The sequence below is a fragment of the Triplophysa rosa genome, linkage group LG16, assembly GCF_024868665.1.
Source record: "Triplophysa rosa linkage group LG16, Trosa_1v2, whole genome shotgun sequence".
Lineage (NCBI taxonomy): Eukaryota > Metazoa > Chordata > Actinopteri > Cypriniformes > Nemacheilidae > Triplophysa > Triplophysa rosa.
Genome location: NC_079905.1, coordinates 13,371,823 through 13,390,853, shown reverse-complemented (window position 1 = coordinate 13,390,853; position 19,031 = coordinate 13,371,823). Strand labels below are relative to the sequence as shown.

At 37.8% G+C, this 19,031-nt stretch overlaps 2 protein-coding genes across 5 annotated transcripts in view; both read right to left on the bottom strand.

Annotated features, from left to right (window-relative positions):
- elmo1 (engulfment and cell motility 1 (ced-12 homolog, C. elegans)) overlaps window positions 1–12,007 on the bottom strand; it is a 98,047-nt gene extending 86,040 nt beyond the window's left edge. For all 4 annotated transcript variants that reach the window (XM_057354281.1, XM_057354285.1, XM_057354283.1 and 1 more), the window contains exon 1: window positions 11,888–12,007. The gene's annotated coding sequence lies outside the window, so the exon portion shown is untranslated. The remainder of the gene's footprint in view (window positions 1–11,887) is intronic.
- Window positions 12,008–12,818: 811 nt separating this feature from the next.
- rp9 (RP9 pre-mRNA splicing factor) lies at window positions 12,819–18,819 on the bottom strand. The gene is made up of 6 exons (XM_057354291.1): window positions 18,537–18,819; window positions 17,789–17,819; window positions 17,512–17,641; window positions 17,173–17,264; window positions 15,955–16,016; window positions 12,819–14,711 (listed from the first exon to the last, which is right to left on the bottom strand). The coding sequence occupies exons 1-6, from the start codon at window positions 18,683–18,685 to the stop codon at window positions 14,552–14,554; spliced, it is 624 nt and encodes a 207-aa protein (XP_057210274.1). The 5' UTR covers window positions 18,686–18,819; the 3' UTR covers window positions 12,819–14,551.
- Window positions 18,820–19,031: the final 212 nt, after the last annotated feature.

Genomic DNA, 19,031 nt, shown 5'->3' with positions numbered 1-19,031 from the left:
CAATAGCAGTGTGCTATGGAAACACTAGGCACCGTGGGTGAGCTGGCATACGTTATTGTCTGCTACGGCCTTCTAACCTTCAAAGCATCTTCCCTGTAGCGTGCAGCCAATCCACAAAGAAGCCAGACTGCTCCCAAAGCTTATGTGCCAATGAACGGCTGTAGTCTTAAATGATCCGGCCGGTGCCAGGCGCAGGAGAGGGGAACAAAGAGTCACTGTGGTCCACACACCCTCACATAAAGCCAGCTGTCCTTGCTCCTCCCTAACCCCCAGCTGTATCTGGTCTATCTTCAACCATCCCCCATCATCATGGGCTGAACCAAACACAGTTCTTTCCACTGTCCGTTTTCTGGATCCTCGGTCAAAGCGCCTTTACTGGGAACACTCATGGCAATGCCAGCCTTCATTTTGAGTGTGTGTGTGCCCGCACATGCTTTCATCTCCAGGCCTCAACTCTACCCATTCATTGGGATCTGCTGTGGGCGGCTATTCTTCGTGGTGGTAAACGCTCGCCTCATTCGGGATGTCCCTCAGTTGTGGACTTTGACTTGGATGTGGATCTCCTGGAGGGGTTTTATTCAGCATGCAGGGTTTAGGAAGTTACAGACACTAAGAAATGAGAATGTATTTGAATCAATATGATATAATAGTACAGTATGAGGTCTAGAGATGAAAGGTTATGGGCACACACACGACAATATTCTCTCAAATGGTGCCCCAACTAGTCTAATAAAGCCAAGTTATTTCATATTGGAGAATCCTGCCAATTTCTTTCAAACTTGCAAGGTCCCAGCATGCACTGCAGCACACTAAGAGACACATTAAAAGATTAGTTGACTGAAAAATGAAATTCAGAAAAATGGTCAAAAACGTACCCAAGCACCTAAGAGTGCATATTAGTGCGTATAACGGTTCAAATTACTCACGGTTCGGTTTGTGTCACGGTTTTAGGGTCACGGTTTCGGTTCAGTTCGGTTTGTGCTATGTTCAGGGAAAAGGGACTACTGACAAATAAAAATAAGAACAAATAATCAAGCTACAAGTAACAGCACCAATAAAACAACAGAGCAAAGCAGAAAATCAAATAAGATACTGTATATAAACCTTTTAAGGTACAGAAATGGATTAAAGTAATCAAATAAAACATAACATTGCATATGTACAAATGAAATAAAGATGAATCATAGTTGAAGTTACAGAAGCTATTGAGTCACGAGCAGTGAGTGATTTCCTTGACTTTTAACAGACAGCAGGAATATGCTGCTGTCGCTTTAAGAGGAATGAAACAGATCCAGCTCACTGATACTGTACACATGTGGTGTTTTTCTTCTGTTTCGTCCGTTCACTTAAGACATAACCTACTATGTTTGTTAAGATACTGGACAAGAGGGGCATGTTGACCTACTTCGTGTGTGAATCTGTCCGTTTAAGCGCTTCAAAGACAACTCAATATTTGCGCCATGTCTGAGACTTTCCTTGTGCGCGCTTCGGATCTTCTCACAGCGCATGTTGCTGTTTAAACTACACTCATTCAAGCCTTGCCAATTTAAACATTTAAGCGAGTTTTCTTCTGCATCATCTTGCACTTAAATGTTTAAATTGGCAAGGCTTGAATGAGTGTAGTTTAAACAGCAACATGTGCTGTTCAGGTTAGAGCTGAAGATCTTTGCCCGAACCCGACGTGACCGGGCTTAATTTCTATCATTTTACACGGGCTCGGGCCGGGCTCGGGCTTGCGCGGTAAATGAGCGGTCATGTGATGCGTTCCGATTAGCGCGAGAAAGATGTGAAAATGGATGCTGAGGAGGTGAAACGGAGGCTTGCCTCTGGCGATTACGTTTTGGTTGCACCAGCAACTAAAGCAAAGTCTGAGGTGAGGAAAAGTTTTGACCATGTGCATAATGAGAATAATGAGCAAGTGGGATATGTGAGATGTTACGATGTTACAGAGGACTTATTTTATTTCTTTGTTCCAACTTCCAAGTGGCCTATAGACTACGTTAGTCATTAATAAATTATGTTAAAACATGGATAAATGACGCATTCTTGACAAAAGCTGTGTGCGTGCGCACATTTGAATAGCCTAATGTCGGCCTGTAAACGGGTTCGGGCTTTGAAAAAGCTGTCAATAAAAATGTACTTGTCGGGCTCGGGCCGAATTCTGTCGGGCTCGGGCACTGTCGGGCCTAACTTTTAGGCCCGATTACAGCTCTAGTTCAGGTCTCACCTGCACTCGCGCGCTCACAACACCCGGGTGATGAAAGCAGAAATGACTGTACAGCATACGTCAATCCTATTGAAATGTGTCTACGTTATTTGATTTGTTGTAGGTATTAAATGTGAATCCATCGACAAACATACATTAGCTGAACTTTGTCAGTCTGTTTTACGCATTATAATTTTTTATAAATGCGTCGTCAGATTTAAGATGAGCCAAGCATGTTGGACCGCGTACCGAACCGTTGGTGGAGAACCGTGCGGTTCAATTTTTTACCGAGAACCGTTACACCCCTAATAGACAGTTTCATCGGTTTCATAACTTGTTGATCTGTCTGGCTAGTGGCTATTAATATTATTTAGTATTTATATTTAATTTAAGTTCAATTAATATTTTATTGTATAATAATTGTATTAAATAAACAATTTGTTGAATGGGTCGTGTAACTTTGTCGCATTTTAGTTTAACCAAGTAACGTTTCTACTGGTAACCCAAAATAATACTGACAAGACATACTTTTAACTTGCTAACTAATGTAATTTACTTGTTATTTCTTTTGTTTGTTATCAGATATAATCTACAGGGACTCTATTCTTTGTGGATGTGTACCGAAAGTTAGGTTTGGCCACAAAAGCGTGCATGAGCAGTAAAATTAAATCATTACATCAGCTATAAAATGTGCTCTGAGTCTCCGCACAGTCCACGTCTTGTTCTGAGTATGAAGACAGTAATAACCCTCTTGAATGTCATTATGATAGGATGAGAGATCAAACAGGAAAGAGCATAACACACCAATCTCTAGAAAAACATTGAATATGTCCGTTAGAGCAGGAAATAGATGAGAGTGCGCAGTAAGCGGCACAGGAAGCTGCTTACCTGACTCTGATCTCAGATATTTCCTTTCCGCAGAGGACGGATGTGCAATGTTTTTTTTAGAAACGCTGACTCTATGCATGACTCTAGTTAGAGTAATATTTTTAAGCAGTGTTCTCAGATCCGTTTGGCTGTTTCATGTGACATAAATGAAGCAGTCAGTCTTAAAGGTCCAGTGTGTCATTTTTTTCGAGGATCTATTGACAGAAATGCAAAATAATATACATAACTACTGTATGTACTCAGAGATGTGTAAAGACCTTTAATAATGAAGCGTTATGTTTTTATTACCTTAGAAAGAGCTATTTCTATCTACATACTAGGGCTGGGTGATATATTGTAAGATTCTTATGCTCTCAGTTTCTCAATGAATTACGGTTAAATGCCGCCACATCCAAAAGCCAGAGGGCGCTCTTGCGCAGAAACTCCGAATATGGGAAACAGAAGAAGAGCAATTAGTTCCAGGAAATGCCTGTGGTCATATTCTATCGCTGTTCTTAAAACCTTTTCAGGTATTTTCATGATAATAAAGTTGATTTATAGTAATGATGATAGACGAGTGTTGCTTATTCAAATGCACGTTATAAACGACTCAATCTCGTAGTGATTTTAGATCGAGCAGACGAGCGGTACTTCCTACTGATCAAACAGCCGTAGTTCACGGAAGAGCTGTGCATAAAACATCGAATCGATTTAGACATGTATAATTAGCCTGAATCACTATATATATCGCCCAGCCCTACTACATACACGCGGGTCCCCTTGCATGGAATTCGCCATGTTGTTTCTACAGTAGCCCTAAATGGACAAACTGCTCTAGAGTGACATAACGTAAATACGTTATCTCCTTCAGCAAAGACGACCAGCCACAGTAGTGCTTCGAAAGGGAGGGGTGGAGTGAGCTAGGGCTGTCACGATTATTAAATAATCGTCTCATCGCGATTGTTTGACCTCATCGCGATGGTTTCAGATCATCGCAATTATTGCACATCTCTATAGAAGAGACAGGGGGGAGCCGTAGTGCCTGCATATTTATTGTATATATTGTAACTAAAGTATGGTAATACTGGTAAAATGTACCACCACAACACCATCCATCACTTAAAAAAAAACTTTAAAGCATATACCATAGAAATAACCTACAAACCTACAATTTAATATTACTTAAAATAATCTCAGTGTGAAAACCAGCCTACAAAAATGTCATTAACATAGAAGTAAAATTTTAATGCAGACTAGAAGCTTTTCTATGACTGACAGCATTTTAATGGTGGCTTCAATTCAGCCCTGATCAATTTACAAGTATTTGCCAATTGTATTATTGACACGTAAAAGCCTACACCTTAAGTATATGACCCCGTGTTTTCAGATGTATTTCCAAGAAAAAAAATTGTCTTATATAAAGAACAAAATGGTCACTTCAAAGCCGAATAAAAAAAACTTTGAGAAAATGTCAAAGCCCTAAAACAGACAATTAACCGTCATAATTGTCAAAGCCCTAAAACAGACAATTAATCGTCATAATCGCAATGATTTATTAGACAATTAATCGTCAGCCAAATTTCATAATGGTGACAGCCCTAGAGTGAGCTGTTGGTTGCAATTCACAACCTCACCGCTAGATGCCGCTTAAATCTCCACATGGCTCCTTTAAATGAAGAGTTCACAAAAATACATATTGAGGGCCAGAAAGTAAGTCAGAAAAGGCTGCTGGAACTGAAACCCTATAGTAGCTTTGTGTGACGAACACAAAATGCATGGGTCACTGAAGAAAGAGGATGTGAAAATAAAGACAAAATTATCCATTTCGAATAAACTCCGCCTTTAATCTCAGCTAATAAAATATGAATAAGCAGAGCCATGTGGCCCATTGTTGCAATGCACACTACTACTTTAGCGTAACAGAAAGTGTGTTGGGAGGGGATTCTGAAACAATGTATACAGCAGGTGGTCCGCAGACAGATGCACTGCCGGCTGGAGTTCAGAGAGTGAGACAGAAAGAAAGAGAGAATGTGAAGTGAAGAACACCACCTGCACAACATTCCAGAGACCATAGCACAAGTCAACCATGATTTCACAGGAGACATTCCAGCACCTCAAAAAAAGTCCATCTTCACAGTCTGCTACCCAGAAGAACAGCCATTTGTCTCTCCAGATTTAGGCTGTGCTGAACAGCTCGCATGGCCAACTCGAACAAATGTGCAGATCTTCTATTCAGACCCCAGATTTTGATCTGCATGGCTCTCTGACGCAAAGCCCTGGACTTTTTCTACAAGCCATAGTGTATTTAGACAACCATTCATGAGCTGAAACTCTAGACATCCCAGCATCCAAAAACTCAAAGAGAGTCCTGTGGAACATTAAAGTGAGCTGTCTAGTTTTGCACACAATATAACTATTGGATTGGACTTCACTAAATAAATTCACCAAACTCAGAAATTATTAAAAGAACTTAACTCACTGAACCACACATCCCTATCTTCAGCCATGACAGACTTAAAATAAATTAAGCATTCTTTTGTTTACTTACACATTTTTTTGTTTGTGGTTTAAATATCGTTTTAATTTGTAACAATCTTTTTACATAAAAACATTTTAACAACAGACTATACATATAACCTTTATGCAGGTTAACCAGGTGTATGGGGGTGTGGTAGAAACATTTGGTGTGGATGGGGTGGAGGGGGTCTCACTTCCTGCAAAAACAAACACTGCCTGAACGCCTTCACAGTGAGTGTGACCATTTGCACAGCGATGACTCAACGTTTTTGCAGTGTGGGTTGATCTTTTTTTTGTTGATTTGTTTTGTTGCGCCGCTCTTGGTGTGAATAGGCCTTGACTGTGTAAAAACTTTATTTAAAAACTAGATTGCCATTCAAACAGGTAGCAGATTTCTTCACTGTCCTCATACTTTGCATGTGCAAATTCATAAGCAAAAATTCCAGGCTGCACAACATTATTGATAAACTGAAGCTCCCAAACAGTTCAAACAAACTGGGACGATCCAATAAATCACATTTGCTGAAATAAACAACAGACACACCGAACACACAATGTGCAAGTGATGATAAACATTACATTCAGGCTTCATCGCAATAGCTGCATTTCAAAATATTTCCAAAAAAAGAATCCTCTCCAAAGTAATTAAAACTATATTCTTTGAAAAGACTCTGAAGGCCTATTCATTCAAAGACAATAACCTGTAAGGTAAAATTGCAAATCTTAAATTTGAGTTCACACCACCCCAATAATAATAACAAAAGAGGAACAATACTGTTGCAGCTGAAAACCCATTTAAAATTGACCTCCAATCAAAATCCATTAAAATTTAAAAGGCCAGTACATTCAAAATATGAAACCGCAGCATGTAAGCTTAGTATAAACAATGTTTATAGAACGTTGGTGCGGATGCTAATATTGTTCTTTGTGTTAACAGGCCTTAATACCGTCCGTTTTTATAGTGTAGACGACATTCATCACGTTCTGCGCTGAAAAGATTAATTCGTCATCCATTTACACCTGCCCTTTACTGATGCATTTTCACACACTCTCATCAGAAAATCTCATAACCCCTCGAATTCAGTGACTAAGAACTATTGCTAGACCAGTAATACACATCACAAACTCCCAGATCTCTATCCGCAAAGCTTTTAAAGTCAAGGCCAGTCAACAAGATGTGTTCTGGTGAAGCACCGATCTTAATAACGGATCAGTCTCCTTTAAATAAATTATTATCAAGCGACTTCGGTTAAGACAGCAATATACAGTATTATAGGTTTATAAAGCGCATGTCTGGCACACCCAACATAAACATTTCTACTGGGGTTAGACGTAATTATTCCTAATGACACTCATCAACAGGAAGCCAAACTGGAGGTGCTGTGTTTTATCCCCATGCAAACAAACATTCTTGGACTTGCATCAGACAGCCTCACTAGAAAGACTGAGAGAGAGAGAGAACTAGACAGACAAAGAAGAAAAAACTGATGACAGAGAAACAAAGGAAATTTAACACTTTCATGACTAGCTGTGGATGGCAGGATCGATTCACCAATGCACACAGAACGCAGAATGTACTAGAATTTATAGTCATTGAAATTATTGGCCCGGTTTCACAGACACAGCATAGCTTAAGCCAGGACTAAACCTTAGTTGAATTGAGATATTTGTGTCGCTTTTATAAAAATGCCTTATAAGAATACATTACTGGTGTGCATCTCGAGACAAAACAATGGCACTGATATATTTTAAGATTTTTCTGGGAAAGTTATTTTTAGTTAAGACAGGTCACACATTCATTTTAGTCTAGGACTATCCTTAAACCTTGTCTGTGAAACCGGGCCATTATGTTTATTGAAAAAGCATATGCAGGACAAAACATTAGACATAGAAACATCACACCTAGTCCTAGATTGCAATGCAAGCAAGGCATCTACAGCACGAACGGCACTAAAAGCAACCATCAGAAACATGTAATAGCCAGGAACAAAATGTTTTAAAAGTCTGTATTTATATTTATATATATATATTTTTTTATTGATAAAAAAACATTTTTATTGCATACAGTGTCTGACAAGTTAACTGACTTCTGCTGTTGCGTTTTGTTTATATTTTTCAGATTTTTTCCAACATCATCTTATTCATTTCAACCCAGGTATACCATACAATTCCGGGTACCATACAATTCTTATTTTGTTTTTCCTCACAAGACAGGGAAACTCTAGAAATGCTGGGTCATTTTCAACCCAGCGTTGGGTCAAAAAGAGACGAAGTCAGCCGTTGGGTTACAAATTAATATGCTTGGTTGTTATCGAAAAATGCTGGGTTGTTTTAAACCATTTTTGGGGTTAATTTGACCCAACGGCTAGGTTCGTCCATTTTTAAAATATATAATGTAAAAAAATGTATACGATTTTCACATCTTTTTAAATACGGTAAAAAAGGTCAAATTACACAAAATTACTTAAAATTTACAAGAAAAACACCAAATTGAATAGTAATTTTAAGTGAAAATTGTAATTTTGTGCTTTTTACATGATTTTTTTCTTACCGTGTATGTGACAATAAAGATCCAGAATCTCGAAATATATATACACAGGACACAGTATGAAGTTAATTATTCTTGTTCACACCCACAGAAAACATGCTAGTTAGTTACTCTCTGCAATGAGAATCATGAGGGGCTTAAAGACTCCCACCCTCATTCATGACAACAGCGCAGTGTTACTAACGTCACACTAGATTCACACTTACACTTTCTCTTCCTGTTCATCCATATGTCCTATACAATCCAATCAGACCAGCATTGCTTGGAGAGGTCCTGCTCTTTCTCTCTCTCTCTGACTCGCGTTGAGCTCAGATGAATCAAAACCCCTGCAGAAGATTGTGGAGATTTGCATGTGCTTACAGAACGCCAATGAATCACCACCACAGCAAACAAAGTAAATACAAAGCCGACAGCGGCGAACAACAAGAACAAGAAATTTCCCCCCCGATTTAAAGTCCTGGCAAAGTGGCTCAAGATGCGATCCATTACAGCTAAACTTAAAAAACTGCATGATCCAGGATCAAAGCCGGATTTGTGTGGATCCACACATGTGCTTTAACAAGGTTAATATTGTCATTCCAGACCTCACGCTCTTTTAATGGGATAAGCCTTGGCTAAGTGATGAGATGAAGTGATAACACTGGGATTCTGCTTGATTTAGTTGGCAGAGGAAGTCTCATGTGGAAGCTTTCCAGAAAGTTATCGCTGCAGCCAAGGGGGCAGGTGCACAGCTGGGGTGCACATCTGGACCGATAGCGGACGCACAGCTGCGCTGACCTGAGGCTTATACACGCGGCACAAACACCGCCTGTGCCCGCTCTGAAACAGTGGGACGTGCCAAATCGGTACCAGCAGGGCCGGTTTAACCAAATGTTGATACCAAGCAACGGCACAGGATTACTGGTTTACTGAGGGCACAGGTGTCAAGAGAAGCTTCAAACCTGCCCAGAAATGACAGTAAGACCACCCGATCAGTTACAGAAGGAGTCCAGACAAAAGTAAAGCCATATTTAGTGTAAACACCGGGCAACGGATGCATTTTAAAGGAATATGAAAGAACATAATGGCCTGGTTTTGGCAATGTTTTGACATTCATCATCTGAGGTGAACTGAAAGTAGAACAATGAAAATGGAAGAACTGTGATAGCATGACAGAATTTTCATTAATGCCCACCTTCACTCAGCCTATTAATCGATGTTAACACCTTCATTTAAACCTGTCGGTGTCTGTAATTATTATAATGCCACAAGCAATAATTACATGCGCTGCAACATTATTCACTAAACCAAGAAATTAATCCAGCCAGGAAGTGATGAAGGGTTGTTGATAAATCTTTCATCAGATTGTACATGTTGCACTAAGAGACAATTATAACAATAGAAACTGTACCTAAAAAAAAGATTGAGTTCTTCAAAACCGCATACAATTTCCTATTAAAACAAGAAGTTGGGCCATGACAATAGCCTATAACTTTTAGTTAACACTATGAAATGTTTTAAATCATAAATAAAGAAGAGAAACATTGCCATACACAGTGTTTGACATCATTAATATTTATCACAAAGACCGATTTAAACGTGTATCTGCTTCTGCTTCTGCTTTAAACGTTGTTTTCGGCAACTTTTAGAACTACACTAGCATATAAATGGCCTCCAAGACAGACACGACTAAAAGCCACAAAACACCTATTTTACTGGGCTCTTTAAGCGAAAGTTAGACAGAAAAGCTTGACACAAACATGAGCAGACAAGGAAAGCGAGGGGAGAGATCACGAGTGAGTTCAGATGTGAGAGAAGATGGCTGGTGGTGAGAATGATATAAGGGTGGGAAACCGGGAAAAAGAGAAAGAGAGAGAGATCACTTGCAGTCGAGAACTCATCATAAATTGGCAAGGTTGCATTCAGAGGTGAGAGACTGAGGAACCGCAGAAAGTCATTTATATATACACACACCGCACACGCGTGGAATTTCAATGAGTCGCTTTCACTGCACTCCTGTAAACTTCTGACAGAAAACTCATCTGATCTCAGTTACTGACTCCACTATACACAGAGACAACAATAAACCCTTGACACCACGCCAGAGGAGGAAAATGAATCAGAAAACGCATAATAAACAGCCTGTAAATGTATTTCTCAATTTATTCATATAGCCGAAGCCTTGTCAAGCGTGCTCGGACACATTAGTCCAGTTTCCAGATCTCGTGCACTACTACTTGTCCATTCCATTGCTCATTATTTCTATACATTCTATAAAAAGCGTTTAGAATACAACCAAATGCATGCATTTTGACATTAATGTCACTACTCAATTATGTCTGACCCAGAAAACACTATATGCAGCTAACATGCACTGGACATGCTTACATGCCAACTACAATTCATGTGATGATGTCACAAACAGCCGACTGGAGCAAGGCACTGAGCTCACACTCGCCTCCGGCCAAAGATCTGAGTCAACTACATGAAAAAACAGACTGTTACTGCTACAATGCAAATTCCCATCTGGACTCCACTAGTCCTTATCTCGTGCATTTGAAACACACCCGACTACAAAGACAAGGAAATGTATGCATGCAAAGATGAGGAATTTTGCTGCCGGTTTAAAAATCAAAAGGAACTTTTCTCTTCCTAGAGGACATCACTCTCTACTACATACATATGACATTTGTTCCTCAATTTTAGTACATTTTCAAAGCTTTTCTAAGTACAAGTTATCCATAAAAAGGTACTGAATTCTGCTGATTTTGAGTCAGTGGAAAGGAGCAGTGCACGAACTAATCGATCAAATCTACAGAAATCAATAATACAGACAACTGGCAACTAACGGATAGTTTGGGCGTGTCAGTGACGTCACTTAACAGTAGTTTGCGCACAATATAAACTTAGGCAGGATGAATTCATTTCACATAAAAAAGGACAGTTAAAAATAGCGCAATATTTGTTATATTGCATTTACATTCGTTCATTTTCGCACATCGAAGCAGAGCATAATAGCAAATAACAAGCTCTTTAATACAGGACAAAAGAAAAACATGTTTATTTATTATTAGAATAATGGAAAACGTCGCCGACAAATTAATCCAGTATAAAAAATGACACTAAACTTAAAATTTAAGTCACACAGTCACGTGTAATGAAAAGCCAACTAAAGCCCTTATTCAAAGCGTATAAAAGCCTTAAAGACTTCACGTATGAGTTTCCATTCAATTAAAATATTTTTCAATATAAGTTAAGGAGGTTTTACTTCTCTGTCTCACTGCTATGACAATACAACACTGAATAAAGCATTGTGCATACATGTAAAGGCTTACAATTTCTAACGTAACATTATTGCTAAAGAAAAGTGTCAATCATAAAGTGAAACTATCGCGTGGTTGTGTCTCTTTTATGACATCGCTGTATTCTTTGACAAGTTTGACACAGAGTGGAAGTCAGTGCATCCATGAAATATAAATTCACACATTAAAGGCAAGCAGGGTTTACTTCACAATCAGTATAAAAGACAGTCAGTCACGTTTGTCTATATCACATGCACTGAGATCACTGACAAACCTTCCACCCGTCTCGAGCTGTGATCTGCCAGTCCGCCGTGCAATAGAGGGACTATTCATGACTGACTCACAACTGCCCAGCACGGCGCTTAAACTTCAATCAGTGCACATTAAACAGCACGGACTGGCCTGCTATCGCATCCGACAAGAGACCGTCATCAGTTGAACAGACTATGAGACAAAAAACGCACAAACCTGAAGCGGCGAGGCGACTTTATCCTCCTTCCAGGGATTGATATGTTGTAGTTTGTTGCGGACGCGCGCTCCCTCTCTTTCTCTAGCGCACTAGATAGATTGTGCTGATGTTGTTTTCACTTCCTCTTTCCTCCTCCTCCCTTGCGCTGATTGGTCCATCTGCTCTGGACATCCACCAATCACGGCACAGTATATACTGCTCATTCAATAGAGCGTGTGGGCAACGCAGTAGTATATTTCTTAGTATAGTAAAATCATGATTGTAATTGACCAATAAATGTATTTAAGGCTTTATTTCAAATGTATAATAAATATTAATTAAAATAACACGATAATGATGATAATTAAACTTAATTTAGGCCATTCTATGATCTTTAAGGTCATGTAGATGTTAAAAATGTATGATTTTTTGAGTTGGAGGTGTTAACACATGAGGAGAGACAGTGAGTGAGAGAGAGAGAGTAGAATCACTGTGACTCATGACTCACCACAACATGCCTGAAATTAAACTATGAATAAAATAATACATATGATTTTAATCGTAAACAATTTCAAAACAAAAGCTTTATAATTGATGCAGCCTTAGGTTTTCGATAAGAATAATCCAGCTTTATAGTCCAATGTGAAATATTTTGCTTGGTCCAACATCAAGTCACATTTTGTTTTTCAAGTATTGTGAAAAAATAAATGTTAGTAATACTTATTCAATTTGTCTTATTTGAAATCATTAAGTATTTGGTTAATCTACTGGATAAGATTCCAGAAGTACTTACAAAGGTACCTACAACTTTTCATTGACACCAATAAAAGAAATATAGTATTTGATTAAGAAAGTTAAATACTGACTAAGAACAAAAATGGTTATTTATTTTAAGGGCATGTTTGACATTTTATAAATATATGTAAATGTAAAAAAAGTCTTTATTTTGTCTTATGTCTGTTTTTCCCTGCAATATGTTAATGTGTATCAAGCACAATCAAACCCCCGCAGAATTCTGTTAAGCAGTGTCACTTGATGTAAAAGATTATATATCCAGCATCAAAAAATCAAGCATCAATGCAAACCCATTCATGACTACAGAGGTGAAGTTTTAACTTTATAGAACAACTGCAAAAACATACAAATAAACGGCAGTTAAGAAGCCGGGTCACTCTTTGCTTAAAATCTTCTTTGAATGCTGAATCTAACTTTGGATGTTTTGGGACACCAAAAATGAAAAACAGCCTCTATAATGAAATCATTAAAACGAACCTCATGCTTCCCAACGTGTACTGAAGATAATGCATTTTCTATGGATGATCCTGATGCATTTAAAACTAAGAAACTCTAAATCTACACTAGTGGTACATTTTTGGCTAGAATATCATAAAACATTAATAAATCATAAGATATCAGTTTATCTGTAACTGAATCAAATGCATGACTTTTTTATTGTTTTCAAAATAAAATGACCAGATTACTAATTGACTGATTTATGACACCATCATTGGACTCTTTTTGTCTTTTATGCTGATCAATTTTATACCACACGCTGATTAGAATTAAACTAGTCATCATTCAAAATGTATTTACTGCAGAATTAATCTAGTGTTTTAACAAAGGATGCATGACATAGAATAGATCAGCGGGTAAACCCATTTGTGAGACTCACGACTCAGATAAAAAGGGAAATATGACACAAAAACACACGCATCTAATGCCCTGGGCAATATCAGCACAAAGGGAGTTACAATAGAACAGAGGAACTAAATGGGAAACATGAGAATCCAGCTTTCATTGCACACACAGAAACACACACAATCTAGACTGAAGATTTGAACAAATTGATCTAAAACCGCCAGAAATCAAATCTTGGTTGAATAATAGTTTATCAACACTTTTACTTTAAATTGGACTAATAATAATTCACGATTGCTCTTTGTTATAGCACACATTTAAATAGTCTCTAATTGAAGCAGCATTATAAAGAGCTTCTTTGATGTTATGATGCACTGTTTACCTTTGTACAAAATAGTACATGTACTACAGAGACTGCCGTGTTTCAATGACAGGAGAGCTTTTCTCCTCTCTCTAGTGACATGAAAGATGTCAACCATTGTAACCTCTTCAAGAGGTGCTAATTGGCTGTGCTTACGCACCACGGCCAGCTGCAAACGCCCAAAATGATGAAAACTGAGGATGTGAATTTCACGCTCAATTACAAAAAACACAAATGCTTGAAAATATTTAACAAAAAAATCTGATTATCATTAATCAGATCAAAAGTAAACAACACGACTCATTTCTTTACATGACAGTACAGGTTTATAGACTTGAAAACGCCTCTGCAACATCTGCTGAAACATACAATGATGAAAATCAACATACAATTCAACAGATTTCATCTTCAGCCAAAGACAATCATGGAGCTTAAGAAACAAACTATTTCTGAAAGCCTTAGGAAATCTGATAGAGATGCACAAATCCTAAGCATTCCATGCAACAGAGGGGATTAAATGCTCCCATGCATTATTAAGCAGATCTGAAGATGGCTTGGGGATCTGGGGAGAGGACTCGTCTGATAGGGCAGCCATCTGAAACACTGTTTTACCCAAGGCCTCATAGGCTTCTATTAATGAACGCTGACTTAAATCACGACATAAGGACCACCAGCCCCGATTCAGTCAGTCGTCACTATCCTTAGCCTTGTGCTTCTTCTTTTTCTTCTTTTGTTTCTTCTTCTTCTCCTTTTTTTTCTTTTTCTTCTTGTGGCTTTGACTGGATGAGGAGGAGGAGTCAGAGTCTGAGGTGGTGTCCTGCAGGAGCTGTCTCAGCTGTTGGATCCTGAGGTGAGGGAGACGTTTTATTAGCGGTCCATAATACTGAACAATATTTTTATATGTTGACAAAAAAGAAATAGACTATTGATTTGTCTTAGAATTTAAAGTCATTTTAAAGGGATAGTTCACCCAAAAATGAAAATTTTGTACTCTCAGATTGTTCCAAACATTTATAAATCTCATGGTTCTGCTGAACACAAAGGAAGATATTTGGAAGAATGTCAGCAACCGAACAGATCTCATACTCCATTTATTTCTATAGTAGGGAAAATAAATACTACAGAAGTCAATGGGGGATGGGATCTGTTTGGTTACTGACATTTTTCCAAATATCTTCCTTTGTGTTTAGCAGAACAAAGAAATTTATACAGGCTTGGAACAACCTGAGGGCGAGTAAATGATCACAGAATTTTCCTTTTTGGGTGAACTATTCCTTTAAGGTGATTCAGAGGCATTTTCATGGTTCCATGGAGAGGTTAAATGTGCAAATACTGTGGCACTGTGTTCGTCTGAGCGTACCGACACAGTAACACTGATTCAACCAATGGAGATTAAAAATGCAATTTTTAGCAATTCTGTCCAGCAATGCTGGTGGCACAGAAATGTACACATTCCACATACTGGATTTTTTAAACTTATATTAAAGACAAATCCTGTTTTCTTAAATAACACAAAATAAAATGTAACGCTATCGATCAGCAATACAGGAAGCATAAAACAGCTTCTGACAGACGCAGTGACCTGAAACCATTAACAATTCATCAGAGCACCGCTGTTCACAGAGCTAGAAAGATCCACGTATCCTTGGGAACCACACGGCACACCATGTGTTCAGCACAGCTCCGTTTCACATTTGCTTTCATTCACTGCACGCTGTGAAGATTGCATCAATTTTAAAGCAGCCGAATTCTTATTTTTCTTTAACAAGCAATTCTTTACTTTCTGCTGTAAATTGTAAATTGGCAGACCTGAGGGAGTGTTTAGCAATGCTTGTAGCCCATAAAAGTGCATCTCGGCAATGCACGAACAAAAGAATTCAATCGTCAAAATGGCCCACAATGGGTTGACAACCCACATTACAGTTTCTAACTACTCCCATGAAGCTGAAGCCTCTTGTCACCACACAGCAGAATACAATCACGGTGGAGTAAGAAGTTATGTAATCGACTGTACCATCTTCCATTGTCGTACTGACACAATTCCTCAGGAATGGCCAATATGAGGAACACTCGACACACTCAAAGTACCTGGTTTCTTTTTCATTGCGTTTGTTTTCTCTCATGATATCGTACATTGGATCCTCATGCGCCTGTGAAAAAAAACAAGTGAATTTACATTTTGATCCCAAGTACAGCTTGTATATTGCATATTACAACTGCACTATAAGCACACCAATGCAACTGTAATGTTTTAAAACTACACTGAAAGGCTGATGTAACATACTGTATATTGGTTCAAATGAAACATTCAGAAACATTATTTGAAAATACAATAAAACTGTAATAGTACCTTATGTATGGGCAGTATGGGTTTATACCCACACAAAGTACATTGTCTAATATTGCACACAAAACCGGCTATAACAGATTTAAGGGAGTTACGATGCACTGCGTTTCAACCGTCTGCCAGAAAATTAAACTGGGTTTATAAAAGAATTTGATTGACACAATTTACCATATCGCTGCTGTCCTTCTGAAACCTTGTATCTCCATATTTCATGATTTTTTTGCCATAAATCATCATTATTAGTCACCCTTTATGTTTGTCACTGGGTTTTGTAAATATCTAACCAATAAAACGTATTAAAAAGTGCTTGTCAACTTTGACAACACAGTATTTAATCATTTAAAAAGAACAGTGTTTTTTCCATTTCCTGAAAAACATTGAATTTGGACATCCAATGAATTTGGATAATCTTTAAATCATTTAATGATAATCAAGCATTATGTCTCAGGAACTTACTAAACAAAACGTCACACCTCTAAAACATTTCAACTGTACACATGTTTTCATTAATCATTGTATCGTTTCTTTCTTAAAATCACACATTATGAAAAAACAATTGGTGGCTTTTAGTCTGTCTAGCTTTTAAAGCATTAGTGCCATGAAAGGTTCCCAAACGCAGCTTTAGCATTCAAAATGTATCTCTGTTGTCTTCTGTTCAGAAAAAAAATGCACTACACAAATTTAATTTGCAACCAACTAGCAAGCAGCAAATCGTGTTTTGATAGTCATTTAAAAAAATTACACTTTACAAAGCTGATACGTGAACTTAAAACATATTCATATTTCATTCATGTTGTAGAAGCAACTGTAATTTATTAGCTGAATAAGCACAACCGCTTTTATTTTGAGAGAACTGGGCTAAAACGATTACTTGTACAATAGCACACACTTGAAAAATCAGTACAATTATTTGAAATAAATCACTTTGGTGAACGCAAAAGGCTATTTGCTGCCCTCACCACTCTGAACTGCTCCAGTTTCTGATTGCCTTTGGTGAAGAAAGGACATTCCCGATCTCCTGTTCTGTGCCCATACCGCTTACATCTCCAACCTACGTACAGTGAAAATGCAAAAATAGTACTTTGACTATAAATAGCTCCAACAGACTCCCATAAAAAGCCAAAAAATCAAAGTCTACATTTTTCTAAGTTCATACAAACATCCCGGACTGAATATCTGTTGATTTAGCTGTCAATGAAGGTCACAGGTATTTAATATGTAACGCAATACACATACACTATGAGATCGGAATTCTTTCATTTTAAGGGTAAAGGAGATATATCCGAGAGCTTGCTTACACTGCATGACCTTCACCTCTTTCCCCAGAGGCATCCACAGTCCTTTAGTCGGGGCATGAGCCAAGAAGTTTCTGGCATCCTCATTGCCAGGTCCCTCTGGAATACAGTCCTCCGGCCTGTCCTCCTTTTCCTGCAGAAGCAGTACTGCATGTGTCACAAAATCATCTTTCCAATTGTTTTCATTAATGCATAACGTCTGATCAAATGCTATAAGGAGAAGTGGTCAAACGAATAGCCAATAATGATGAATAAATCAAGAATTAAAGCCATGGCAAACCTTTATGAGACCGGGAGGAGGATTTTCATAGCTGGAAAGGAAAAGTAAAAGAAAATTATAGATTTGTTTACCTCTTTCATTGACAAACAGCCCGATGCTTAGAAACATTAACTGCTACAGTACAATACTTTAGTTTTACTATGCTATTTATAGGAAAACTATTAGGGCTGCATAACGATTAATCGGGACTAATCGTTTGCAGAATAAAAGTTTTTGTTTACATAATATATGTTGGTGTACTGTGTGTGATAATTATGTATTTATAAATACACACACATGGATGCATGATTTTAAGAAAAAACATATTTAACATTTATATATAATATAAATTATATAGTATATAAATATAAAACATATCAAAAGTTACATATTTCTTAATTATATACAGTACATGCATGTATGTGTATTTATATATACATAATTATCATATGCAGTACACCAACATATATTATGTAAACAAAAACGTTTATTCTGCAAACGATTAGTCCCGATTAATCGTTATGCAGCCCTAAAAACTATAGTAAACACAAATTGATCAATGTCTCACTGCAATAACCACAGTTTAACCATGACATTAATAGTAAAATACAGCAAAAACATGGTTGCTGTACTTTACTATATTAAAACCATGATCGATTTTCTTAAACAGTGACGTTAGAGCAGTCCAGTTTATCACTTAACTCTTATAACTCATTTCAAAGCTATTAAAGAAATTGTGCATATTTTCTTTCTGTGGTACGTTACTCACAAGGTTTCGACATGCTCGATCTTCTGCGCCTCATAAACGAGTTTTTTGGTTTGATTCTTGTATTTGTCATCGTCCTGTCCTGACTCCTTGTGTTTCTTTCGTTCATGTCTGTCCTCGCGGTGTTCACGGCTTCGTTTGCGATCTGACATGTTAGATTTACTAGGGGTAATTTCTGCTAAATATTTGCCAACATCGCGTACCCCAAAAGTTCAGATTTGGGGGTAATTAAACATGTTTGCAAAAACACAGGAGAGCTTCTGTTTGACTACTTCCGGGTAAAAGAGCGAGGCGATTTATGATGTCAAAATAAAAGTCGCACACTACAACCGCTAACTAAAACATCCATGAATCTGGACTAACCATAATTTTATACGTTAACTTTTAATTATATAAGTATTGTACTTTTCAGTACAATAATACTATTTTCATTTATTACACGGCTCGTTGGAATGCTTGATTCTGATTGGCCAGTCGCGACATTTGCAGGTTCATTAT

What these genes read in the sequence shown, in the direction of transcription:
- rp9 (XM_057354291.1), bottom strand. Translation starts at nt 18,685, where the DNA reads ATGTCAGATCGCAAACGAAGCCGTGAACACCGCGAGGACAGACATGAA. An exon ending in ATCGAGCATGTCGAAACCTT is followed by an intron (nt 17,820 to 18,536) that starts GTGAGTAACGTA and finishes TTTCCTTTCCAG; the next exon opens with CTATGAAAATCCTCCTCCCG. An exon ending in CGCAATGAAAAAGAAACCAG is followed by an intron (nt 14,712 to 15,954) that starts GTACTTTGAGTG and finishes CCCTCACCTCAG; the next exon opens with GATCCAACAGCTGAGACAGC.